Source organism: Bufo gargarizans, chromosome 10, assembly GCF_014858855.1.
Source record: "Bufo gargarizans isolate SCDJY-AF-19 chromosome 10, ASM1485885v1, whole genome shotgun sequence".
NCBI classification, from domain to species: Eukaryota; Metazoa; Chordata; class Amphibia; order Anura; family Bufonidae; genus Bufo; species Bufo gargarizans.
The window spans coordinates 127222916-127249330 of NC_058089.1; the positions used below are offsets into that span (position 1 = coordinate 127222916).

A 26415-nucleotide genomic window follows, 5' to 3' on the forward strand; every position below is an offset into this window, starting at 1 on the left:
GGTAAATCTGTTCCCTTTTCAAACAAAATTCACAATCATTCTACAATGCATGGATCACTGAACTCATGCTTTTGGAAAAAGTTTATCTAAGGCATCACTATGCATCAAACATTAAAAATGTACCTTCTATATACTTGTAATTGCTGGTTATATCCATTCTCTCGCTAGTTCCAACTTGCTTGGTGCTTATTAGCTTTCCAATTTTTTTACTGTCTTGGTAAACCCTTTCTGGTTTCATCTTATCATTTATCACAACCCATTTTATTAAATCAGCATTGACCTCCGCAAATATAAAAGGGCAATCATAGTTTAGATGAATGTCTCCCTCTTTAATCGCTTTTACAGGAGCAGGTCCACAACAAAATATTCCTGAAATTGCAAGGAAAATATCAATAGAAATGTCCTATATCTATGTATTTTAATGCCAATGGAAAGCTTGAAGTCCACTGTGGAAATAAGAAGAAAAGTGAATCATTTGGATAAGTAATTTAATAAAATACCTGTTTTCTGAAATGAAATTATTACAGCTTGTTGTTCCCCTTTATGATAGGTTATTAGTCTATTACTTTTCATTTTCATTTATTATTTAATTTATTCCTTTATTTATTCACTTTTTAATTGTTATTTATATTATCATTTTACTAAATGTTATATTGTTTTGTCATGCAGCATTCAAAAATGGGATGTGTCATCGGTTCTGTGCTGCCCTATCTAACAGGACAGAGGGGAGGTCACTAGGCTTAGTGATACATTTGATTTATTTTTACCTCTCCCTGGTACATATGGACTGATGGATGGATGTGGATCTTTATTTAAGATATATGATTATTAATTTATGATAAAAGTAAAAAAAAAAATCATTCTGATATACAAATGCCTGCAAAGATTTTATTATAAAACACAGTTTAAATTCTTTACAAAGGCTGTCAATCATACTTGTGGGTAGGGGAAGCTCATAATCTACTAGCCCATACTCTAAAATGCCCACCGTGGAAAACCTATATATCACCTTGCTTAGCAGCATACCATTCTGATGTGTCCTTTCTCCCCTTTGCTCCTGACATTCCTGTTTTAATAGCTTCATGCATTCCACATGCGATAACAATTCTGGAGCATCTATTCTTATGGCTCTATGTTCTGCCATTCCTTTATTATTTCTACTAGCGGTTATGAATGAATTGCTAGCAGTCTGTAGTAAGGGTACAGAGGGGTGGTAACAAGTTGGGGGTGGGGGTGTACCTGCACAGACTGACTCTATCCAATCAGTGCTGCCATTTCCAGACTCTGCAGGTACACACCCTAACTGGTAACCACCCCTCTGTACCCTTACTGCAGACTGCTAGCAGTTCATTTATAACTTCTAGTAGAAATAATAATGGAATGGCACAACATAGAGACATAAGAATAGATGTTCCAGAATAGTTATGACATGGGGAATGCATGTCAGGAGTGGTGAAAGGTCCTCTTTAAGTCATTAACCAAAATCAAGCAAAGTAAAGGGGAACATATCCGCATATCTAGTGCTCCTGTAAGATATGGGCAGCATAACACTGCTGGCAATTCCACTTTAGTGACTACATCAGATTTATGCCATTCTGTTAGCTCCATGATGGCTAAATAGTCAGCTGTGTTACCATTTCTTATGGGGGAAAAAGTCAAAGCGTACAATGTGAACAGTAAGTAGAGATGAGCAAAACAATTCTAAAGTAATCAGATTTATTATGAATTGCACACAAATTTTTTTTTAAACAAAATCAAAGTTTGGGCGATTTTTTCTGACTATGTTTTCTGTTAACAGAGAAGAGAAAATGTAAGGAAGACGATGGAGGATCACATGACACTGCGAATGGGCGGGGGGGGGGGGGGGGGGGGGGGGGGGAACATGCCCTGATTATCTCACGACCTGACAGTATTATCATCCAATCAGGGGGCAGTATTTAGCCAGGTCCTTCTGTTGAGAATGAGCCAGACACCATTCTGTTCTCATCTGCCAATAAACTATTTCACTATAGGGAGAAAATTGGAGATATTATTAGGTAGATTTTAGCATTTTATCAAGGAAAGCTTATCATAGAGACTGGGTGAGGGACTGGTCACTCATCCTAACAAGTTCTTCAATACAGAATTCTGTAAGAAAGTCATATTTTTCTGTATGGACAACCAGACAGCTTTTTTTAAATTAACCCCTTCCCGACTGCCCCCTGGCTTTGTATGTCCTATCTGCTCATACCCTGTGTAGATAGCATGTATATAAATGGTCAGGCTGTACAGCTCTGAGATTAAAGCTAGCAGGAGCAGGTCATGTCCTGGCTGTGAGACACAGCGGGGACCCTGAGGAGAAGACGGGAGCGGTTTATTACCGTTCTTGCCTTCTCCAGTGTCGGCAGCAGATCGCTGCAGGAGAATAGGGAGTGAGAGAATGAAGCTGTCAAGCCACTTCCTCTATTGGATTTCTGGGGGCATGAGCAAAGCTTCAGGGTCTAGAAGCCTGAAAAAAGTACAATACATAACTGGTACGGAGATAAGTAAGATATACAGACCAATAGCTGGTGGGGCAAAACAAACCCTGACGTATGTTCGCTGCGCTTCCTTTAGGGGACTTTGCCCCCCCCCCCCAGCTCTTGGTCTGTATGTCTTATCTTCGTACCAGTTATGTATTCTTCTTTTTTTCATGCCTCTAGGCTCCTAGCAAGGAGGCAACTCAGATCCCTGTTGGATTGATTATGGTGATAATTTGGTTTAGTGATCCCTTATTGCATTAACATGTACAATGATAGGATAGAACATTGGGGAATGTACCGTAACACCATATATTGAGGGACAGGGCACTGTTTTTGGTGGGAGATTTTATTTATATTTATGTAAGAAGTAGGGATGAGCGAACTCGAACTGTATAGTTCGGGTTCGTACCGAATTTTGGGGTGTCCGTGACACGGACCCGAACCCGGACATTTTCGTAAAAGTCCGGGTTCGGGTTCGGTGTTCGTCGCTTTCTTCGCGCTTTTGTGACGCTTTCTTGGCGCTTTTTGAAAGGCTGCAAAGCAGCCAATCAACAAGCGTCATACTACTTGCCCCAAGAGGCCATCACAGCCATGCCTACTATTGGCATGGCTGTGATTGGCCAGAGCACCATGTGACCCAGCCTCTATTTAAGCTGGAGTCACATAGCGCCGCCCGTCACTCTGCTCTGATTAGCGTAGGGAGAGGTTGCGGCTGCGACAGTAGGGCGAGATTAGGCAGATTAACTCCTCCAAAGGACTTGATTAACTGATCGATCTGCAGCTGTGGATCATTGAGCTGCTGATCCTCAATTGCTCACTGTTTTTAGGCTGCACAGACCGTTTGTCAGTCACATTTTTCTGGGGTGATCGGCGGCCATTTTGTGTCTTGTGGTGCGCCAGCACAAGCTGCGACCAAGTGCATTTAACCCTCAATGGTGTGGTTGTTTTTTGGCTAAAGCCTACATCAGGGTGAAGCTGTCACACCAAGTGCATTTAACCAGCAATAGTCTGTTCATTTTTTGGCCATATACAAAATCAGGGGCAAGCTGCGCCTGTCACCAAGTGCATTTAACCCTCAATGGTGTGGTTGTTTTTTGGCTAAAGCCTACATCAGGGTGAAGCTGTCACACCAAGTGCATTTAACCAGCAATAGTCTGTTCATTTTTTGGCCATATACTAAATCAGGGGCAAGCTGCGCCTGTCACCAAGTGCATTTAACCCTCAATGGTGTGGTTGTTTTTTGGCTAAAGCCTACATCAGGGTGAAGCTGTCACACCAAGTGCATTTAACCAGCAATAGTCTGTTTATTTTTTGGCCATATCCCAGTCTAATTCTGTCACTAAATCCATACCGGTCACCCAGCGCCTAAATACTAGGCCTCAAATTTATATCCAGCTAAATCTGTCCCTAGTGCTGTAGCTGGGCGAGTTATTTAGTGTCCGTTCAAGCACATTTCTTGTTCTGGGTTGAAATACAATTCCCAATTTAGCAATTTCATAATTTAGTGGTTTCTGCTATATCAGAGCTATTTGAAATCTATCCCTAAAAGGGTATATAATATTCAAGGTGCACATTGGGTCATTCAGAATAACTTCACACACACCCGCTACTGTGTATTTCCAAGTCTAATTCTGGCACTAAACCCATACCTGTCACCCAGCGCCTAAATACTAGGCCTCAAATTTATATCCCGCTAAATCTGTCCTTAGTGCTGTAGCTGGGCGAGTTATTTAGTGTCCGTTCAAGCACATTTCTTGTTCTGGGTTGAAATACAATTCCCAATTTAGCAATTTCATAATTTAGTGGTTTCTGCTATATCAGAGCTATTTGAAATCTATCCCTAAAAGGGTATATAATATTCAAGGTGCACATTGGGTCATTCAGAATAACTTCACACACACCCGCTACTGTGTATTTCCAAGTCTAATTCTGGCACTAAACCCATACCTGTCACCCAGCGCCTAAATACTAGGCCTCAAATTTATATCCCGCTAAATCTGTCCTTAGTGCTGTAGCTGGGCGAGTTATTTAGTGTCCGTTCAAGCACATTTCTTGTTCTGGGTTGAAATACAATTCCCAATTTAGCAATTTCATAATTTAGTGGTTTCTGCTATATCAGAGCTATTTGAAATCTATCCCTAAAAGGGTATATAATATTCAAGGTGCACATTGGGTCATTCAGAATAACTTCACACACACCCGCTACTGTGTATTTCCAAGTCTAATTCTGGCACTAAACCCATACCTGTCACCCAGCGCCTAAATACTAGGCCTCAAATTTATATCCCGCTAAATCTGTCCTTAGTGCTGTAGCTGGGCGAGTTATTTAGTGTCCGTTCAAGCACATTTCTTGTTCTGGGTTGAAATACAATTCCCAATTTAGCAATTTCATAATTTAGTGGTTTCTGCTATATCAGAGCTATTTGAAATCTATCCCTAAAAGGGTATATAATATTCAAGGTGCACATTGGGTCATTCAGAATAACTTCACACACACCCGCTACTGTGTATTTCCAAGTCTAATTCTGGCACTAAACCCATACCTGTCACCCAGCGCCTAAATACTAGGCCTCAAATTTATATCCCGCTAAATCTGTCCTTAGTGCTGTAGCTGGGCGAGTTATTTAGTGTCCGTTCAAGCACATTTCTTGTTCTGGGTTGAAATACAATTCCCAATTTAGCAATTTCATAATTTAGTGGTTTCTGCTATATCAGAGCTATTTGAAATCTATCCCTAAAAGGGTATATAATATTCAAGGTGCACATTGGGTCATTCAGAATAACTTCACACACACCCGCTACTGTGTATTTCCAAGTCTAATTCTGGCACTAAACCCATACCTGTCACCCAGCGCCTAAATACTAGGCCTCAAATTTATATCCCGCTAAATCTGTCCTTAGTGCTGTAGCTGGGCGAGTTATTTAGTGTCCGTTCAAGCACATTTCTTGTTCTGGGTTGAAATACAATTCCCAATTTAGCAATTTCATAATTTAGTGGTTTCTGCTATATCAGAGCTATTTGAAATCTATCCCTAAAAGGGTATATAATATTCAAGGTGCACATTGGGTCATTCAGAATAACTTCACACACACCCGCTACTGTGTATTTCCAAGTCTAATTCTGGCACTAAACCCATACCTGTCACCCAGCGCCTAAATACTAGGCCTCAAATTTATATCCCGCTAAATCTGTCCTTAGTGCTGTAGCTGGGCGAGTTATTTAGTGTCCGTTCAAGCACATTTCTTGTTCTGGGTTGAAATACAATTCCCAATTTAGCAATTTCATAATTTAGTGGTTTCTGCTATATCAGAGCTATTTGAAATCTATCCCTAAAAGGGTATATAATATTCAAGGTGCACATTGGGTCATTCAGAATAACTTCACACACACCCGCTACTGTGTATTTCCAAGTCTAATTCTGTCACTAAACCCATACCTGTCACCCAGCGCCTAAATACTAGGCCTCAAATTTATATCCTGCTAAATCTCTCGTTAACGCTGTCCTGTTGTGGCTGGGAAAGTTATTTAGTGTCCGTCAAAGCACATTTTTTGTTCTGGGTTGAAATACAATTCCCAATTTAGCAATTTCATAATTTAGTGGTTTCTGCTATATCAGAGCTATTTGAAATCTATCCCTAAAAGGGTATATAATATTCAAGGTGCACATAGGGTCATTCAGAATAACTTCACACACACGCTTCTGTGCATTTCCAAGTCTAATTCTGTCACTAAATCCATACCGGTCACCCAGCGCCTAAATACTAGGCCTCAAATTTATATCCAGCTAAATCTGTCCCTAGTGCTGTAGCTGGGCAAGTTATTTAGTGTCCGTTCAAGCACATTTCTTGTTCTGGGTTGAAATACAATTCCCAATTTAGCAATTTCATAATTTAGTGGTTTCTGCTATATCAGAGCTATTTGAAATCTATCCCTAAAAGGGTATATAATATTCAAGGTGCACATAGGGTCATTCAGAATAACTTCACACACCCGCTACTGTGCATTTCCAAATCTAATTCTGTCACTAAACCCATACCTGTCACCCAGCGCCTAAATACTAGGCCTCAAATTTATATCCCGCTAAATCTCTCGTTACCGCTGTCCTGTTGTGGCTGGGAAAGTTATTTAGTGTCCGTCAAAGCACATTTTTTGTTCTGGGTTGAAATACAATTCCCAATTTAGCAATTTCATAATTTAGTGGTTTCTGCTATATCAGAGCTATTTGAAATCTATCCCTAAAAGGGTATATAATATTCAAGGTGCACATTGGGTCATTCAGAATAACTTCACACACACCCGCTACTGTGTATTTCCAAGTCTAATTCTGGCACTAAACCCATACCTGTCACCCAGCGCCTAAATACTAGGCCTCAAATTTATATCCCGCTAAATCTGTCCTTAGTGCTGTAGCTGGGCGAGTTATTTAGTGTCCGTTCAAGCACATTTCTTGTTCTGGGTTGAAATACAATTCCCAATTTAGCAATTTCATAATTTAGTGGTTTCTGCTATATCAGAGCTATTTGAAATCTATCCCTAAAAGGGTATATAATATTCAAGGTGCACATAGGGTCATTCAGAATAACTTCACACACACGCTTCTGTGCATTTCCAAGTCTAATTCTGTCACTAAATCCATACCGGTCACCCAGCGCCTAAATACTAGACCTCAAATTTATATCCAGCTAAATCTGTCCCTAGTGCTGTAGCTGGGCGAGTTATTTAGTGTCCGTTCAAGCACATTTCTTGTTCTGGGTTGAAATACAATTCCCAATTTAGCAATTTCATAATTTAGTGGTTTCTGCTATATCAGAGCTATTTGAAATCTATCCCTAAAAGGGTATATAATATTCAAGGTGCACATTGGGTCATTCAGAATAACTTCACACACACCCGCTACTGTGTATTTCCAAGTCTAATTCTGGCACTAAACCCATACCTGTCACCCAGCGCCTAAATACTAGGTCTCAAATTTATATCCCGCTAAATCTGTCCTTAGTGCTGTAGCTGGGCGAGTTATTTAGTGTCCGTTCAAGCACATTTCTTGTTCTGGGTTGAAATACAATTCCCAATTTAGCAATTTCATAATTTAGTGGTTTCTGCTATATCAGAGCTATTTGAAATCTATCCCTAAAAGGGTATATAATATTCAAGGTGCACATTGGGTCATTCAGAATAACTTCACACACACCCGCTACTGTGTATTTCTAAGTCTAATTCTGTCACTAAACCCATACCTGTCACCCAGCGCCTAAATACTAGGCCTCAAATTTATATCCTGCTAAATCTCTCGTTAACGCTGTCCTGTTGTGGCTGGGAAAGTTATTTAGTGTCCGTCAAAGCACATTTTTTGTTCTGGGTTTAAATACAATTCCCAATTTAACAATTTCATAATTTAGTGGTTTCTGCTATATCAGAGCTATTTGAAATCTATCCCTAAAAGGGTATATAATATTCAAGGTGCACATTGGGTCATTCAGAATAACTTCACACACACCCGCTACTGTGTATTTCCAAGTCTAATTCTGTCACTAAACCCATACCTGTCACCCAGCGCCTAAATACTAGGCCTCAAATTTATATCCTGCTAAATCTCTCGTTAACGCTGTCCTGTTGTGGCTGGGAAAGTTATTTAGTGTCCGTCAAAGCACATTTTTTGTTCTGGGTTGAAATACAATTCCCAATTTAGCAATTTCATAATTTAGTGGTTTCTGCTATATCAGAGCTATTTGAAATCTATCCCTAAAAGGGTATATAATATTCAAGGTGCACATAGGGTCATTCAGAATAACTTCACACACACGCTTCTGTGCATTTCCAAGTCTAATTCTGTCACTAAATCCATACCGGTCACCCAGCGCCTAAATACTAGGCCTCAAATTTATATCCAGCTAAATCTGTCCCTAGTGCTGTAGCTGGGCGAGTTATTTAGTGTCCGTTCAAGCACATTTCTTGTTCTGGGTTGAAATACAATTCCCAATTTAGCAATTTCATAATTTAGTGGTTTCTGCTATATCAGAGCTATTTGAAATCTATCCCTAAAAGGGTATATAATATTCAAGGTGCACATAGGGTCATTCAGAATAACTTCACACACACGCTTCTGTGCATTTCCAAGTCTAATTCTGTCACTAAATCCATACCGGTCACCCAGCGCCTAAATACTAGGCCTCAAATTTATATCCCGCTGAATTTGAATACAATACATTGGGCCAAATAATATATTTGTTGTTGTGGTGAACCATAACAATGAGAAAAACATCTAGTAAGGGACGCGGACGTGGACATGGTCGTGGTGGTGTTAGTGGACCCTCTGGTGCTGGGAGAGGACGTGGCCGTTCTGCCACATCCACACGTCCTAGTGTACCAACTACCTCAGGTCCCAGTAGCCGCCAGAATTTACAGCGATATATGGTGGGGCCCAATGCCGTTCTAAGGATGGTAAGGCCTGAGCAGGTACAGGCATTAGTCAATTGGGTGGCCGACAGTGGATCCAGCACGTTCACATTATCTCCCACCCAGTCTTCTGCAGAAAGCGCACAGATGGCGCCTGAAAACCAACCCCATCAGTCTGTCACATCACCCCCATGCATACCAGGGAAACTGTCTCAGCCTCAAGTTATGCAGCAGTCTCTTATGCTGTTTGAAGACTCCGCTGGCAGGGTTTCCCAAGGGCATCCACCTAGCCCTTCCCCAGCGGTGAAAGACATAGAATGCACTGACGCACAACCACTTATGTTTCCTGATGATGAGGACATGGGAATACCACCTCAGCATGTCTCTGATGATGACGAAACACAGGTGCCAACTGCTGCGTCTTTCTGCAGTGTGCAGACTGAACAGGAGGTCAGGGATCAAGACTGGGTGGAAGACGATGCAGGGGACGATGAGGTCCTAGACCCCACATGGAATGAAGGTCGTGCCACTGACTTTCACAGTTCGGAGGAAGAGGCAGTGGTGAGACCGAGCCAACAGCGTAGCAAAAGAGGGAGCAGTGGGCAAAAGCAGAACACCCGCCGCCAAGAGACTCCGCCTGCTACTGACCGCCGCCATCTGGGACCGAGCACCCCAAAGGCAGCTTCAAGGAGTTCCCTGGCATGGCACTTCTTCAAACAATGTGCTGACGACAAGACCCGAGTGGTTTGCACGCTGTGCCATCAGAGCCTGAAGCGAGGCATTAACGTTCTGAACCTGAGCACAACCTGCATGACCAGGCACCTGCATGCAAAGCATGAACTGCAGTGGAGTAAACACCTTAAAACCAAGGAAGTCACTCAGGCTCCCCCTGCTACCTCTTCTGCTGCTGCCGCCTCGGCCTATTCTGCTGCTGCCGCCTCGGCCTCTTCCTCCGCCTCTGGAGGAACGTTGGCACCTGCCGCCCAGCAAACAGGGGATGTACCACCAACACCACCACCACCACCTCCGTCACCAAGCGTCTCAACCATGTCACACGCCAGCGTTCAGCTCTCCATCTCACAAACATTTGATAGAAAGCGTAAATTCCCACCTAGCCACCCTCGATCCCTGGCCCTGAATGCCAGCATTTCTAAACTACTGGCCTATGAAATGCTGTCATTTAGGCTGGTGGACACAGACAGCTTCAAACAGCTCATGTCGCTTGCTGTCCCACAGTATGTTGTTCCCAGCCGGCACTACTTCTCCAAGAGAGCCGTGCCTTCCCTGCACAACCAAGTATCCGATAAAATCAAGTGTGCACTGCGCAACGCCATCTGTGGCAAGGTCCACCTAACCACAGATACGTGGACCAGTAAGCACGGCCAGGGACGCTATATCTCCCTAACTGCACACTGGGTAAATGTAGTGGCAGCTGGGCCCCAGGCGGAGAGCTGTTTGGCGCACGTCCTTCCGCCGCCAAGGATCGCAGGGCAACATTCTTTGCCTCCTGTTGCCACCTCCTCCTTCTCGGCTTCCTCCTCCTCTTCTTCCACCTGCTCATCCAGTCAGCCACACACCTTCACCACCAACTTCAGCACAGCCCGGGGTAAACGTCAGCAGGCCATTCTGAAACTCATATGTTTGGGGGACAGGCCCCACACCGCACAGGAGTTGTGGCGGGGTATAGAACAACAGACCGACGAGTGGTTGCTGCCGGTGAGCCTCAAGCCCGGCCTGGTGGTGTGTGATAATGGGCGAAATCTCGTTGCAGCTCTGGGACTAGCCAATTTGACGCACATCCCTTGCTTGGCGCATGTGCTGAATTTGGTGGTGCAGAAGTTCATTCACAACTACCCCGACATGTCAGAGCTGCTGCATAAAGTGCGGGCCGTCTGTTCGCGCTTCCGGCGTTCACATCCTGCTGCTGCTCGCCTGTCTGCGCTACAGCGTAACTTCGGCCTTCCCGCTCACCGCCTCATATGCGACGTGCCCACCAGGTGGAACTCCACCTTGCACATGCTGGACAGACTGTGCGAGCAGCAGCAGGCCATAGTGGAGTTTCAGCTGCAGCACGCACGGGTCAGTCGCACTACAGAACAGCACCACTTCACCACCAATGACTGGGCCTCCATGCGAGACCTGTGTGCCCTGTTGCGCTGTTTCGAGTACTCCACCAACATGGCCAGTGGCGATGACACCGTTATCAGCGTTACAATACCACTTCTATGTCTCCTTGAGAAAACACTTAGGGCGATGATGGAAGAGGAGGTGGCCCAGGAGGAGGAGGAGGAGGAGGAGGAAGAGGGGTCATTTTTAGCACTTTCAGGCCAGTCTCTTCGAAGTGACTCAGAGGGAGGTTTTTGGCAACAGCAGAGGCCAGGTACAAATGTGGCCAGCCAGGGCCCACTACTGGAGGACGAGGAGGACGAGGATGAGGAGGAGGTGGAGGAGGATGAGGATGAAGCATGGTCACAGCGGGGTGGCACCCAACGCAGCTCGGGTCCATCACTGGTGCGTGGCTGGGGGGAAAGGCAGGACGATGACGATACGCCTCCCACAGAGGACAGCTTGTCCTTATCCCTGGGCAGCCTGGCACACATGAGCGACTACATGCTGCAGTGCCTGCGCAACGACAGCAGAGTTGCCCACATTTTAACCTGTGCGGACTACTGGGTTGCCACCCTGCTGGATCCACGCTACAAAGACAATGTGCCCACCTTACTTCCTGCACTGGAGCGTGATAGGAAGATGCGCGAGTACAAGCGCACGTTGGTAGACGCGCTACTGAGAGCATTCCCAAATGTCACAGGGGAACAAGTGGAAGCCCAAGGCCAAGGCAGAGGAGGAGCAAGAGGTCGCCAAGGCAGCTGTGTCACGGCCAGCTCCTCTGAGGGCAGGGTTAGCATGGCAGAGATGTGGAAAACTTTTGTCAACACGCCACAGCTAACTGCACCACCACCTGATACGCAACGTGTTAGCAGGAGGCAACATTTCACTAACATGGTGGAACAGTACGTGTGCACACCCCTCCACGTACTGACTGATGGTTCGGCCCCATTCAACTTCTGGGTCTCTAAATTGTCCACGTGGCCAGAGCTAGCCTTTTATGCCTTGGAGGTGCTGGCCTGCCCGGCAGCCAGCGTTTTGTCTGAACGTGTATTCAGCACGGCAGGGGGCGTCATTACAGACAAACGCAGCCGCCTGTCTACAGCCAATGTGGACAAGCTGACGTTCATAAAAATGAACCAGGCACGGATCCCACAGGACCTGTCCGTCCCTTGTCCAGATTAGACATTAACTACCTCCCCATAACCATATATTATTGGACTCCAGGGCACTTCCTCATTCAATCCTATTTTTATTTTCATTTTACCATTATATTGCGATGCTACCCAAAGTTGAATGAACCTCTCCTCTGCCTGTGTGCTAGGCCTAAATATATGCCAATGGACTGTTGCAGTGGTGGCTGACATGAAGCCTGATTCTCTGCTATGACATGCAGACTAATTCTCTGCTGACATGAAGCCAGATTGTCTGTTACGGGACCTCCCTCCTCTGCCTGGGTGCTGGGCCTAAATTTATGACAATGGACTGTTGCAGTGGTGGCTGACGTGAAGCCTCATTCTCTGCTATGACATGCAGACTGATTCTCTGCTGACATGAAGCCAGATTGTCTGTTACGGGACCTCTCTCCTCTGCCTGTGTGCTAGGCCTAAATATATGCCAATGGACTGTTGCAGTGGTGGCTGACGTGAAGCCTGATTCTCTGCTATGACATGCAGACTGATTCTCTGCTGACATGAAGCCAGATCCTCTGTTACGGGACCTCTCTCCTCTGCCTGTGTGTGTGCTGGGCCTAAATATATGCCAATGGACTGTTGCAGTGGTGGCTGACGTGAAGCCTCATTCTCTGCTATGACATGCAGACTAATTCTCTGCTGACATGAAGACAGATTCTCTGTTACGGGACCTCCCTCCTCTGCCTGGGTGCTGGGCCTAAATATATGCCAATGGACTGTTGCAGTGGTGGGTGACGTGAAGCCTCATTCTCTGCTATGACATGCAGACTAATTCTCTGCTGACATGAAGCCAGATTGTCTGTTACGGGACCTCTCTCCTCTGCCTGTGTGTGTGCTGGGCCTAAATATATGCCAATGGACTGTTGCAGTGGTGGCTGACGTGAAGCCTCATTCTCTGCTATGACATGCAGACTAATTCTCTGCTGACATGAAGACAGATTCTCTGTTACGGGACCTCTCTCCTCTGCCTGTGTGTGTGCTGGGCCTAAATATATGCCAATGGACTGTTGCAGTGGTGGCTGACGTGAAGCCTCATTCTCTGCTATGACATGCAGACTAATTCTCTGCTGACATGAAGACAGATTCTCTGTTACGGGACCTCCCTCCTCTGCCTGGGTGCTGGGCCTAAATATATGCCAATGGACTGTTGCAGTGGTGGGTGACGTGAAGCCTGATTCTCTGCTATGACATGCAGACTAATTCTCTGCTGACATGAAGACAGATTCTCTGTTACGGGACCTCTCTCCTCTGCCTGTGTGTGTGCTGGGCCTAAATATATGCCAATGGACTGTTGCAGTGGTGGCTGACGTGAAGCCTCATTCTCTGCTATGACATGCAGACTAATTCTCTGCTGACATGAAGACAGATTCTCTGTTACGGGACCTCCCTCCTCTGCCTGGGTGCTGGGCCTAAATATATGCCAATGGACTGTTGCAGTGGTGGCTGACGTGAAGCCTCATTCTCTGCTATGACATGCAGACTGATTCTCTGCTGACATGAAGCCAGATCGTCTGTTACGGGACCTCTCTGCTCTGCCTGTGTGCTAGGCCTAAATATATGCCAATGGACTGTTGCAGTGGTGGGTGACGTGAAGCCTCATTCTCTGCTATGACATGCAGACTGATTCTCTGCTGTCATGAAGCCAGATTGTCTGTTACGGGACCTCTCTGCTCTGCCTGTGTGCTAGGCCTAAATATATGCCAATGGACTGTTGCAGTGGTGGGTGACGTGAAGCCTCATTCTCTGCTATGACATGCAGACTAATTCTCTGCTGACATGAAGACAGATTCTCTGTTACGGGACCTCCCTCCTCTGCCTGGGTGCTGGGCCTAAATATATGCCAATGGACTGTTGCAGTGGTGGGTGACGTGAAGCCTCATTCTCTGCTATGACATGCAGACTAATTCTCTGCTGACATGAAGCCAGATTGTCTGTTACGGGACCTCTCTCCTCTGCCTGTGTGTGTGCTGGGCCTAAATATATGCCAATGGACTGTTGCAGTGGTGGCTGACGTGAAGCCTCATTCTCTGCTATGACATGCAGACTAATTCTCTGCTGACATGAAGACAGATTCTCTGTTACGGGACCTCCCTCCTCTGCCTGGGTGCTGGGCCTAAATATATGCCAATGGACTGTTGCAGTGGTGGGTGACGTGAAGCCTGATTCTCTGCTATGACATGCAGACTAATTCTCTGCTGACATGAAGACAGATTCTCTGTTACGGGACCTCTCTCCTCTGCCTGTGTGTGTGCTGGGCCTAAATATATGCCAATGGACTGTTGCAGTGGTGGCTGACGTGAAGCCTCATTCTCTGCTATGACATGCAGACTAATTCTCTGCTGACATGAAGACAGATTCTCTGTTACGGGACCTCCCTCCTCTGCCTGGGTGCTGGGCCTAAATATATGCCAATGGACTGTTGCAGTGGTGGCTGACGTGAAGCCTCATTCTCTGCTATGACATGCAGACTGATTCTCTGCTGACATGAAGCCAGATCGTCTGTTACAGGACCTCTCTGCTCTGCCTGTGTGCTAGGCCTAAATATATGCCAATGGACTGTTGCAGTGGTGGGTGACGTGAAGCCTCATTCTCTGCTATGACATGCAGACTGATTCTCTGCTGTCATGAAGCCAGATTGTCTGTTACGGGACCTCTCTGCTCTGCCTGTGTGCTAGGCCTAAATATATGCCAATGGACTGTTGCAGTGGTGGGTGACGTGAAGCCTCATTCTCTGCTATGACATGCAGACTGATTCTCTGCTGTCATGAAGCCAGATTGTCTGTTACGGGACCTCTCTGCTCTGCCTGTGTGCTAGGCCTAAATATATGCCAATGGACTGTTGCAGTGGTGGGTGACGTGAAGCCTCATTCTCTGCTATGACATGCAGACTGATTCTCTGCTGTCATGAAGCCAGGTTGTCTGTTACGGGACCTCTCTGCTCTGCCTGTGTGCTAGGCCTAAATATATGCCAATGGACTGTTGCAGTGGTGGGTGACGTGAAGCCTCATTCTCTGCTATGACATGCAGACTGATTCTCTGCTGACATGAAGCCAGATTGTCTGTTACGGGACCTCTCTCCTCTGCCTGTGTGCTAGGCCTAAATATATGCCAATGGACTGTTGCAGTGGTGGCTGACGTGAAGCCTCATTCTCTGCTATGACATGCAGACTAATTCTCTGCTGACATGAAGCCAGATTGTCTGTTACGGGACCTCTCTCCTCTGCCTGGGTGCTGGGCCTAAATTTATGACAATGGACTGTTGCAGTGGTGGCTGACGTGAAGCCTGATTCTCTGCTATGACATGCAGACTGATTCTCTGCTGACATGAAGCCAGATCCTCTGTTACGGGACCTCTCTCCTCTGCCTGTGTGTGTGCTGGGCCTAAATATATGCCAATGGACTGTTGCAGTGGTGGCTGACGTGAAGCCTCATTCTCTGCTATGACATGCAGACTGATTCTCTGCTGACATGAAGCCAGATTCTCTGTTACGGGACCTCTCTCCTCTGCCTGTGTGTGTGCTGGGCCTAAATATATGCCAATGGACTGTTGCAGTGGTGGCTGACGTGAAGCCTCATTCTCTGCTATGACATGCAGACTAATTCTTTGCTGACATGAAGACAGATTCTCTGTTACGGGACCTCCCTCCTCTGCCTGGGTGCTGGGCCTAAATATATGCCAATGGACTGTTGCAGTGGTGGCTGACGTGAAGCCTCATTCTCTGCTATGACATGCAGACTAATTCTCTGCTGACATGAAGACAGATTCTCTGTTACGGGACCTCTCTCCTCTGCCTGGGTGCCGGGGCCTAAATATCTGAGAATGGACTGTTCCAGTGGTGGGTGACGGGAAGCCAGATTCTCTGCTATGGAACCTCTCTCCAATTGATTTTGGTTAATTTTTATTTATTTAATTTTTAATTTAATTCATTTCCCTATCCACATTTGTTTGCAGGGGATTTACCTACATGTTGCTGCCTTTTGCAGCCCTCTAGCTCTTTCCTGGGCTGTTTTACAGCCTTTTTAGTGCCGAAAAGTTCGGGTCCCCATTGACTTTAATGTGGTTCGGGTTCGGGACGAAGTTCGGATCGGGTTCGGATCCCGAACCCGAACATTTCCGGGATGTTCGGCCGAACTTCTCGAACCCGAACATCCAGGTGTTCGCTCAACTCTAGTAAGAAGGACTTATTATCTCGTTACAGCAATGATATGTCTATAAGTGGGACATGCAGGGAGACCTGGTGATTGAGGGGTATCACTCTCTCAGCACCTTCCTGCATTGACTTTTTATTACTGACGATATTTATGTGATGTGCATCTTTAAATGAGACACAATAAAATGTTTTTGTATTATATGTGTGGTGTTTGTAATTTGGTTCTGTAAGGTCTAAGGAGACCCTGATAAGCTCTGCCTGTGTGTGGGGCTGTTTTCCCCTATAACTGGGACTCCTGTGGATGCCCCAGTTACAGTTGAATCAGCAGGGAAAAAAATGTCAGTGTCCTCCAGAGGTCTTTTAATGACCTCCTGGGTGACATATATGAAGCCAAAAATAAAATAAAATAACGAATCAGGCATGAAATGAATTTCAAGTTCACTCACCCTTAGAATGGAACTTTGGGTAGTTTTGTTGCATTTCCTTTGTGATTTATGATGCTTTTTAAATTAAAAATACAGTAAAATAATTGTCTTGTAGCTTTCGGTTATATGTGAATTTTACCTTTGCATCAGCTGAGTATTTGTTTTTTTGTGTATAGATTTACTAAGGAAATTAGAGTGGGAACCCCACTGACAACTATATGTAGATTTAGACAATAAATACTACATGATATATATTTTCTTTACCGTTGCTTGTCTCTTGTGGTGTTGCATCTAAAACTTGCCATCCATTATATCCTGGCGGTAAGTCTCTACGTTCCATCCAGCCTTCATTCCAGACATGAAAATTCCTGCGCCAAGAGAAAACCATGGCAGGGATTTATGAACAAGGATATATTATAGATACATAGATGACACATTTTGTGGTCTACATAGCTGGATTTGTGAGGGACATGTAAATAAAAAAATTGCACAAGATAGTGATCCAGTATAAAAAGAATTGTTTCCATCTGCATGGATACTATACTCCAGAGGACATAGGGTGATTGGATGATAACATCTGTTTTTAGTTGAATGACTACATTATTAGAACAAGTTATTGATCGCTCCATATTTGCCAATATTTGTGGTAATTCTTATTGTGGCACGTAAGGAGTTAAATTGGCAGTTGCAAGAAACTTTCAATAGACTTTTTTCATGGCTTTCAGTGGCTTTTGTGATGTGATATTACTAGTGTTGAGCGAATCGAGCTTCGGATCAGAGATCCAAAGTCCATTTGTTCAAACACTTCGGTGTTAATGCTGTCTCTGTGTATTGGCTCTGTGTTGGCAAAATTAGTTTCACCCAAAGTTGTGTGATACTTCAATGAATTCATTTGGTAATCAATCACATCTGCGTCTTAAAAACATTTTTGGAATTTTGTCTACACGGAGGCAATACATTTTACTGCTGTATGGAGACCGCATTCAAACCTGTGAATGAATAGACTTTGGATCTCTGATCCAACACTCAATTCGCTCAACACTAGTAATATCACACTGCAGCAAGTTACAAACTCCTCCATATGTTGTTACTTTTTTATACATTTTGTATCATACGGTGCACTTTATATAAAGCAGGATACAGTCCCACATGGAGTCAGTGGAAATGCTTTAACACCAGTTGTGTGTTGTGTGAGGAGCAGTTTACCAGGGGACCTATCACCACAAAATGTAATGCAACATGGAAGCACCATATCATAGAGCAGGAGGAGCTGAGCAGATTGTTATACAGCTTTGTGCGAAAAGATTTAGTAAATTGCGGGCTTTACTGAATCTTTTCCCACAAAACTATATATCAACCTGCTCAGCTCTCCTGCTGTATAACATGGTGCTTTCAGATTGCATTGTATTTAGTGGTGACAGCTTCTCCTTAAGTGTATATCCAACAATACATTTTAAGATGTGGGAGAAGCAATGATTGTGCAGCTAATTGCACTACTAAGGCCTGTGCAGAAAAGTAATATGGAAAAATAAATACATGTTTTATTTTTTATTTAGCCACAGGAACTATTCTCGATACCGGGAATCTAAGTGTTCTTATTACCCTTGATTTCCTGTTTGCTTGGCAGCCTACCCTGATATGCTGCAACTATATTTCAAGCAAAGTTCATAGGGGTTTATCCAGTTCCATGTTAATAAAGCTTAATGTACTTTGGCTTTCAATATCCCACCATTTAGTGCATTGAACACTCTTGTACACACTTGTACAGAATGTCTCTCAGATCTGAGGATTTGTAGCATGGATCTAGGCAATCATCAGCTAAATGGCACTTTGGGCTAAAACGATTTACAACAACATTGTAACAAATCTCCATTTCAATGCAAATATAATATTGTTTTGTTTCACTCTTAGGGGATGTTGAATTTACATATTAGAAATGGACACGTTCCCTACAAATCTGAGACTAACACTTGGATTTGTGCTGCAGATGTATGAGCTTGGGGTGTACAGAAGAGCCACGTAATGATTTGACATTCATTGGGGATAATCCTTGCTCTTCTGTGCAGAAACCTGACAGTGTGTGCGTACCTTTGGAATATGATTCACAGTCTTAATATTAGATACATACATTTACTATTATGACACATAGTAATAGATTTGGAGTATCGTAAATCCTGTGCCAGATTTACCCTGGAATTCTGTCCATGTGTCAAAAATGTGTTTGAGCGCCAAAAATCGGTCTGTGTCCCAAAAAAATGTGTCAGTGCACTAAAAAAACTATCAAGTTTAAGTTAACACATACAAGTTATTGTAGTTTACTCCAAAAATCCACCAAAATGTTGGCACATTTTTGGCACACAGAGGGGGTGAGCATATTTAGTCCATACCATTTTCCCACTTCTCCAACAGCAGTAGAGCGCTGGGGTTGAAGAAGTGGGTATGCCAGAGCTGAATAATATTCTGTGTTTATTGTCAACCTGCAGGAGATTTCAGGTCAGAACAGCAATAATATGCATATTGTCCCTCCAACCTAACCAGCCAACCCCATAACAGCAACAGCCCCTGTTTAAAGGTACCGCTCGGCCATTAACAATAAAGAAGGACTACTATATACAGTGCAGTCTTCATTATTAAATGAAAGGCAGCTGCGGGCTAATTGGATGCACAGTTTTTCACTGCTGCATGGCCGCAGCCCGCCCGCAACGCAGCCGCTTGGCCATACCGTAACGCAGAGTGATCTGGGTAGACCTGATTTATAGCAATTTGTGACAAAATAATTCAGAACAAATCAAATTTCTTGGCTAACTGGCAAAGTTGGTGAATTAAAATTTTAAAAACTTTGCTCATGTCTAATTGTGACATTTCCCAAATGTGTGTGACATGATATCATTGTAGAAAGTATACAAATAAAATCCAAAGGATTATAGCATGATATTCTGGAAACAAGAGATAACCATTGCATGTTGTGTCCAAAGGAAAGACATGTTATAGCGAGACCTTTATAGAAAATATTGCCTTTAATTTGAACAGAAGAGCAGCTACTAACCAAACACTGTCACGCTGGTTTGTTGAAATCTTTTTTCCTGTGATGTCATAGTATTCATCAATAGAAAGATTTCCGTCAGTGTCATGGGCAGAATCAAAGTTAGTTACTACTCTTGCTGGGATTCCCAAACATCGTAGTGCTGAAGGGATATAAGAGTGTAATATTTTTAATAGAGAAGATAGCAATAGAAACCAAATTCAAACTCTTTTCTTATGTCGAACTACATGGTAGATTATACTGTACTATTTAAGGAAATCTATAAAAATATAAATCCTTGCATAATTCTATGGCTCCCAGCATGCACACTTGCTTGGCTGTTCAGGGATCTCCCATAGAAGTGAAAGGAGCATATTGGGAGTTTGGTAGTTTCACAACATATGGAGTTCTGGAGGTATAGAATTATACAGTAGAAATGACACCACATACAGTGGCACGCAAAAGTTTGGGTACCCTTGGTCACAATTACTGTTACAGTGAACAGTTAATAGGGTTTTCCGAGACTTTAAAGGGACACTGTCAGGCCTTCTGAGCATATTTAGATCTTGCAATAAGTTTCCAATTCATATAAGTATTATCCCTGTGCACATTGTAAAACGTGAAAAATAATCTTTATAATCACCTGTCAATGAACTGTTCTTTGTGCCCAAGGGGCGTTCTTTGCGCCGCATTTGTGCCCAGCCGCGCCCCAACTGAAGGATCCTTAGAGACGCCCATCACATTAGAATTCACTTCGCTGGGCAGTATTTTCCTGTCCCCGACATTCGGAGATCCCGCACATGCCCAATACGAAGTTACGGCAAGCGCAGTTACGCAGGCGCAGAATGGAGAGGCTGAAGCGACCTGATAGAAACATAGGGGACGCAGGCATGATGTGATCCCGGCGAGTGAGGGTGCCGGGCGCATGTGCAGATGATGCTATTGAGCCCGATGACCGTAACTTCGTATTGGGCATTTGCGGGATCTCCGAATGTCGGGGACAGGAAAATGCCACCCAGCGAAGTGAATTCTAATGAGATGGGCATTTCTAAGGGGCCGACAGTTGGGGCGCGGCTGGGCACAAATGTGGCTCAAAGAACGCCCCTTGGGCACAAAGGACAGTTGATTGACAGGTGATTATAAAGATTATTTTTCACGTTTTACAATGTGCACAGGGATAATACAAGACCTAGGAGGGCATATAAAGATCTAAATATGCTCAGAAGGCCTGACCGTGTCCCTTTAATACTGATGACCTATCCTCTGGTATCTGATCAGTGGTGGTCCAATACTCGGGACCCCTGCCGATCAGCTGTTTGAGAAGGTACTGGCGCTCCTGTGAGCGTTTCGTCCTTCTCTGTGCTCACCAAGCACAGTGCCACACATTTTATAGCAGCTGCTCTTAGCTCCATTCCCTTCCATAGGGCTGAACTGCTTCTAGGCCATGTGGCCAATGATCATGTCACTGGCCTAAGAAAGCTGAAGAAGCCTGAGGCACTACTGCGAGCGCTGTTGCATTCTCAAACAGCTGATTGGAAGGGGTCCTGGGTTTCGGATCCCCAGCAATCATGTACTATCCAGAGGATAGGTCATCAGTAATAAGGTTTGGAAAACCCATTTAAACGAGTTGAAGATGAGATGATCTCCAAAAGACAAAGTTAAAGATGACACATTCCTTTTGTATTTTAAGCAAAAACAATATATTGTTTTAATTTTCATCTTGTACATTTTCATAATAGAAAAGGAAAAGGGCCCCTGAAGCAAAAAAAGTGTGGGCACCCTGCATGGTTAGTACCTAGTAGCACCCCATTTGGCAACTATCACAGCTTGTAAATGCTTTTTGTAGCCAGCCAAGAGTCTCTCAATTCTTATTTGAGGGTTGTTCAACCATTCTTCCTTGCAAAAGTCTTCTAGTTGTGTGAGAATCCTTGGACGTCTTGCATGCACTGCTCTTTTGAGATCAGGGGACTGTGAGGTCCATAGTAAAACCTTCAGCATTTACAGTTTGTAATTTACAGCCAGTTAGGATTAGGTTGTTGCCCTATAATAACTGTCTCTTGGGAATGACAATATAGTGAAAGACTCATGTACATTTATAAACCATCCTCCTGGTTTTACAGCTAGCATAGTCGTGGGCGACATACGGTTTCTGTTAGAGCAGGTCATGTATTCATCTGTATGGACATGTATGACCAGCTTGAACAACTGTAACGACCAATATATACTATAATGTGTCTGCAAAATTATTGGTCACCAGATGATCATTTGTTCAACTGCTGTTCAATTGCTAATTTACTTCCGTCTAAAGTGGTGATCTTAAGTGAATGGGACGACTTACCTCCTTTCTTTCTCTGAACCATACCTACTGCACATCCCACAACCCTGTTCTCTAAAAGTTAACGATTGAGGTTTTTTATGTTCACATACTTGTCATAAAGCAACAGCAGAGGTAAAAAAGTAAAACTTAATTTAAAAGAGAGTATTTTTCAGTATAATTTTATTAATAATAAAAGCGTAACAATATTACAGGCTATAGCTCCTAGAGAGGGGTCGTTGATCCAGGGAGTTATTCTGATTGCCTGATTGGAGTCGGGAAGGAATTTTTATTCCCCTAAAGTGGGGAAAATTGGCTTCTACCTCACAGGGGTTTTTTGCCTTCCTCTGGATCAACTTGCAGGATGACAGGCCGAACTGGATGGACAAATGTATTTTTTCGGCCTTATGTACTATGTTACTATGTAATAAGAAATATAGGTGATATATTCTGTTGCTTTCTCACAGAACCATTGTTAATTTTGTTTGATTTGGTTTTGAATCACTTGGCACAGTCTTTTCAAAGGCCTGCTCTGCCACTTAGACCTTCTGATACAGTTTGCAGGGAGGCTCTTAGACTGTAATAGTATGTATAGGCCATTTATTCCAGCAGAGGAGATAATGGTTTGGTGGAAAAGGGCTAACCACCCTGTTCCTCCCGTCTTGGTATGAGTGGGCTGGTCTTTCTTCCTGCCAGGAGGGGGATTTCCAGTTCAGGCAGTAAAGGAAGAGGAAGAACATGCTAGAGCTGCTACTTCTAGAGATGGTATCCAGTTCACCTGTGAGACCATCTCTCCAGTAAGATCATCAGAATCCAGAACACTTTTCCAGAAAGCAACAGTGTGCGAAGACAGCAGATTGATCAGCAACATTACAGCCTTACAGACACTGCTGTAGGTGAGGGATTACGGCTCAGACACCCATCATCTAGAAAACCACTAGGCCATACTAATTTCAAGTCTGTATCACACAGTGAAAACCTATTTCCACACGTGCCTGCAAGTGCCATTAAATTGCTACACAAGCAGACACCATACCTCCTCATCTGTTGCCAGAAACTGCACTTTATACTTGATACTGTTGGATGTGCCACAAGTTATAACTTGCAGTAAGTAAAAATAAACTTTTATACTTTTACTTCTGGCCTGATTCATCAAACCAACTTTCCACTGCACCGATCCCAAGGGAGCAATGGCCTGAGGGAGTACATCATGACACAACATCTCATCAGGACCATTACCACAGGGATTATCCCTCTCCACCTTCTGCAACAATCATGCTGGGAGACTCTACTAACTTACAGTCTTTATACACAACTGGCATTATACCCTCACTACAGGCCTATGCCCACTCTCCTAAGAGAGTAAATACTAATTACTCAGCCCTTGTGAACATGTTGCTATGCCTTTGTGTTCTGCAGGTCCCAACTACACATCGCCAGGGCTCTACTTCCCCATTACTATTTTAGCCATGGCTGGTGAAGGAATAACAACTGTGAACAATATACTGCTATATAATCCTTTATAATAAAAGCACTGTGTGAGTGTACTGTGTCCTTGTGTGTGTACCCAGTTTTGAACTAGGCATGTGCAGCGGGGCTACCAATCAGGACACAGCGCTCCACACGCGGACGCACTGCCCACACCACTCACAAACCCCGTCGGACCCTCTGCCATGGCACTCACAGCCCAGCAACTTCCATTCCCAGCGGGCTCTGTGAGGAGGAGAGTGGCAGCTGGGGGCCGCTCCGTGGTCCAGCTCTCAGTGCTGGTGCGGTTGCATGGCGTTGACTGTCACACACTATGGGCTCCTGTCAGGTGCCCCGCTGCAGCAGCTCTGCTAGTCGGCGTCAAGGGAAGGAAAGCTGGTGTCTTCCAGCTCCATCATCCCTTCTAGCTGACACCCCACTCCTCCCACATCACTCAAACAACGGGGTGCACAGAAAATGACCCCTATTACCAATCCAGCAGCAGCACCTTCCTGGCACCCAGGCACCACCCTCTGAGATTTGATAGACAGCTGACGCAAACACCTATAGAAGCGTGGCTACATGGTTTCAATAACATAAACCTGGACCAATCGCTGAAGACGTGTGTAGGGAGTGCCAATCAGAGGCTAGGACAGGCGAGATGAAATTTAAGGGATGATGTCATCCCGAGCGTGGTGAGGTTGCTTAAAGGGAAGGTGTATCAGTGGGTGGGGGGAGATGCCGGGCAGACAGGGGGATTATTCAGAGAAAAATGAATGATATCCTATATTCATGTCATCTTAGCCTCCAGAGGGAGCTGTTTCATTCATAAAGCTCTATACACAGACATCAATGAAACAGTTCCCTCTGGAGGCTAAGATGACATGAAAATAGGATATCATTAATTTTTCTCAGAATATATGATCTTGACCATGTTCCATTTCATTTTAGAGGAAAGGATGGCTGAGACCTCGCCGTGTGATAATTGGTCGGCACGCTGGTGTGGGCGGCGGTGATTGGGGGTGACGTGCTGGTGTGGGCAGTGCGGGCGGCATGCGGAGCGTCGCGTGATGGTTGGTCGGTGCGCCGTGCATGCACAGTTTAATTATTGGAACACGGATCATGCACACAGGGCATTTATTATTATAGATTGTGTTTGAGGGACTCAATGGTACAAGCCATCTCTTATAATAAAAGCCTTGAGTGCCCAGGGCTGCGTGTCTGTGTGTGCTGACTTTTTAACTGCACATGCGCAGCGAGCCATTCAATCATCACACGGCGCCCGCACCTGCGCACCTAATCACCGCCGCTGCTCACGTCGGAGTGCCACCATTACTGTCCGTGCATCACAGAGCCACACTGTCCCAGCACTCTCAGCCACAGACAGCAGCCGCTGCCAGCAGTCTCAGCCACCAGTCAATGCCAGTCGTCTAAGCCATCAGTTAGTGCCACCAGCCACAGTCATCAGTTACAGTGCTAGCAGTCTCAGCCACCAGTCAGTGCCACCAGCCACAGCCACCAGTCACAGTGCCAGCAGTCTCAACCACCAGTCAGTGCCACCAGCCACAGCCACCAGTTACAGTGCCAGCAGTCTCAGCCACCAGTCAGTGCCAGCCGTCTCAGCCATCAGTCAGTGCCACCAGCCACCAGTCACAGTGCCAGCAGTCTCAGCCACCAGTCAGTGCCACCAGCCACAGCCACCAGTCACAGTGCCAGCAGTCTCAGCCACCAGTCAGTGCCAGCCGTCTCAGCCATCAGTCAGTGCCACCAGCCACAGCCACCAGTCACAGTGCCAGCCATCTCAGCCATCAGTCAGTGTCACCAGCCACCAGTCACAGTACCAGCAGTCTCAGCCACTAGTCAGTGCCAGCTGTCTCAGCCACCAGTCAGTGCCACCAGCCACAGCCACCAGTCACAGTGCCAGCAGTCTCAACCACCAGTCAGTGCCACCAGCCACAGCCACCAGTTACAGTGCCAGCAGTCTCAGCCACCAGTCAGTGCCACCAGCCACAGTGCCAGCAGTCTCAGTCACCAGTCAGTGCCAGCCATCTCAGCTATCAGTCAATGCCAGCCGTCTCAGCCACCAGTCGCTGCCAGTAGTCTCATCACCACCAGTCAGTGCCACCCGTCCCTTTGCCATTTAATATAGACTGTTCCTTCTAATGTTTATGCACTACTGTTCTAGAGCCATTATTGTAATGGGCTTAATGTATAGTACAATTATAAAAGCCACTGGGCTCTGCCACAAGACCTGCGAGAAGCTGGGGGGAAAAAAACACTTTACATACAGTTCAAAGTGGGCATTACAACATGATAAGAAATAAACGAATGAGTAGAAACAATCTAAAACATGTCCAGGACTAGAGATAAGTGAAGTTGAAAAATTAGATTCAGCAACTTTGCCGAAGATATCCAAGAAATTTGATTAATTACGAATCACTATAAATCAGGTATACCCAGTCCTTTCTTCCTTAGAGTCCGGCCACACGGTGCGGTCATGTTGCGGTGAAGAACCGCACAGCCAATAAGCCTGCACCTGCCTTATATTGCCTTATATTTAATAACTAGAAAAGCTACCATTTCTGGGGAAATTGTGTGGTGTTCTTGCATCCACCAGTAGTCTACAACTGGAGTGGGCGCAGTAACTAGGGGGAGTGGTTTGAGTAACTGTTGTGTGGTTGGAGTGGCTGGAGTAACTGTGGAAAAGTTGGACTGGGCAGAGTAACTTTGTGTCGCGGGCAGAGTAATTGTGTGGAGTGTTTGGAGTGAGTAAAGATAGTAAACATTACACTAACCAATAGATCAAATTTAAAAAGTGCACATGGAAAGCTTGATAGAGTGA

The 26415-nt window shown here is 44.9% G+C and overlaps 1 protein-coding gene across 1 annotated transcript in view; it reads right to left on the bottom strand.

Moving 5' to 3' along the window:
- Positions 1-26415, bottom strand: part of LOC122921034 (protein-glutamine gamma-glutamyltransferase 5-like) — an 84332-nt gene that overhangs the window by 26590 nt on the left and 31327 nt on the right. The window contains exons 7-9 of the mRNA XM_044270911.1: positions 19817-19955; positions 17035-17138; positions 124-369 (exon numbers count right to left, since the gene is read on the bottom strand). Of these exons, the coding sequence (XP_044126846.1) occupies positions 124-369; positions 17035-17138; positions 19817-19955 (489 nt within the window). The remainder of the gene's footprint in view (positions 1-123; positions 370-17034; positions 17139-19816; positions 19956-26415) is intronic.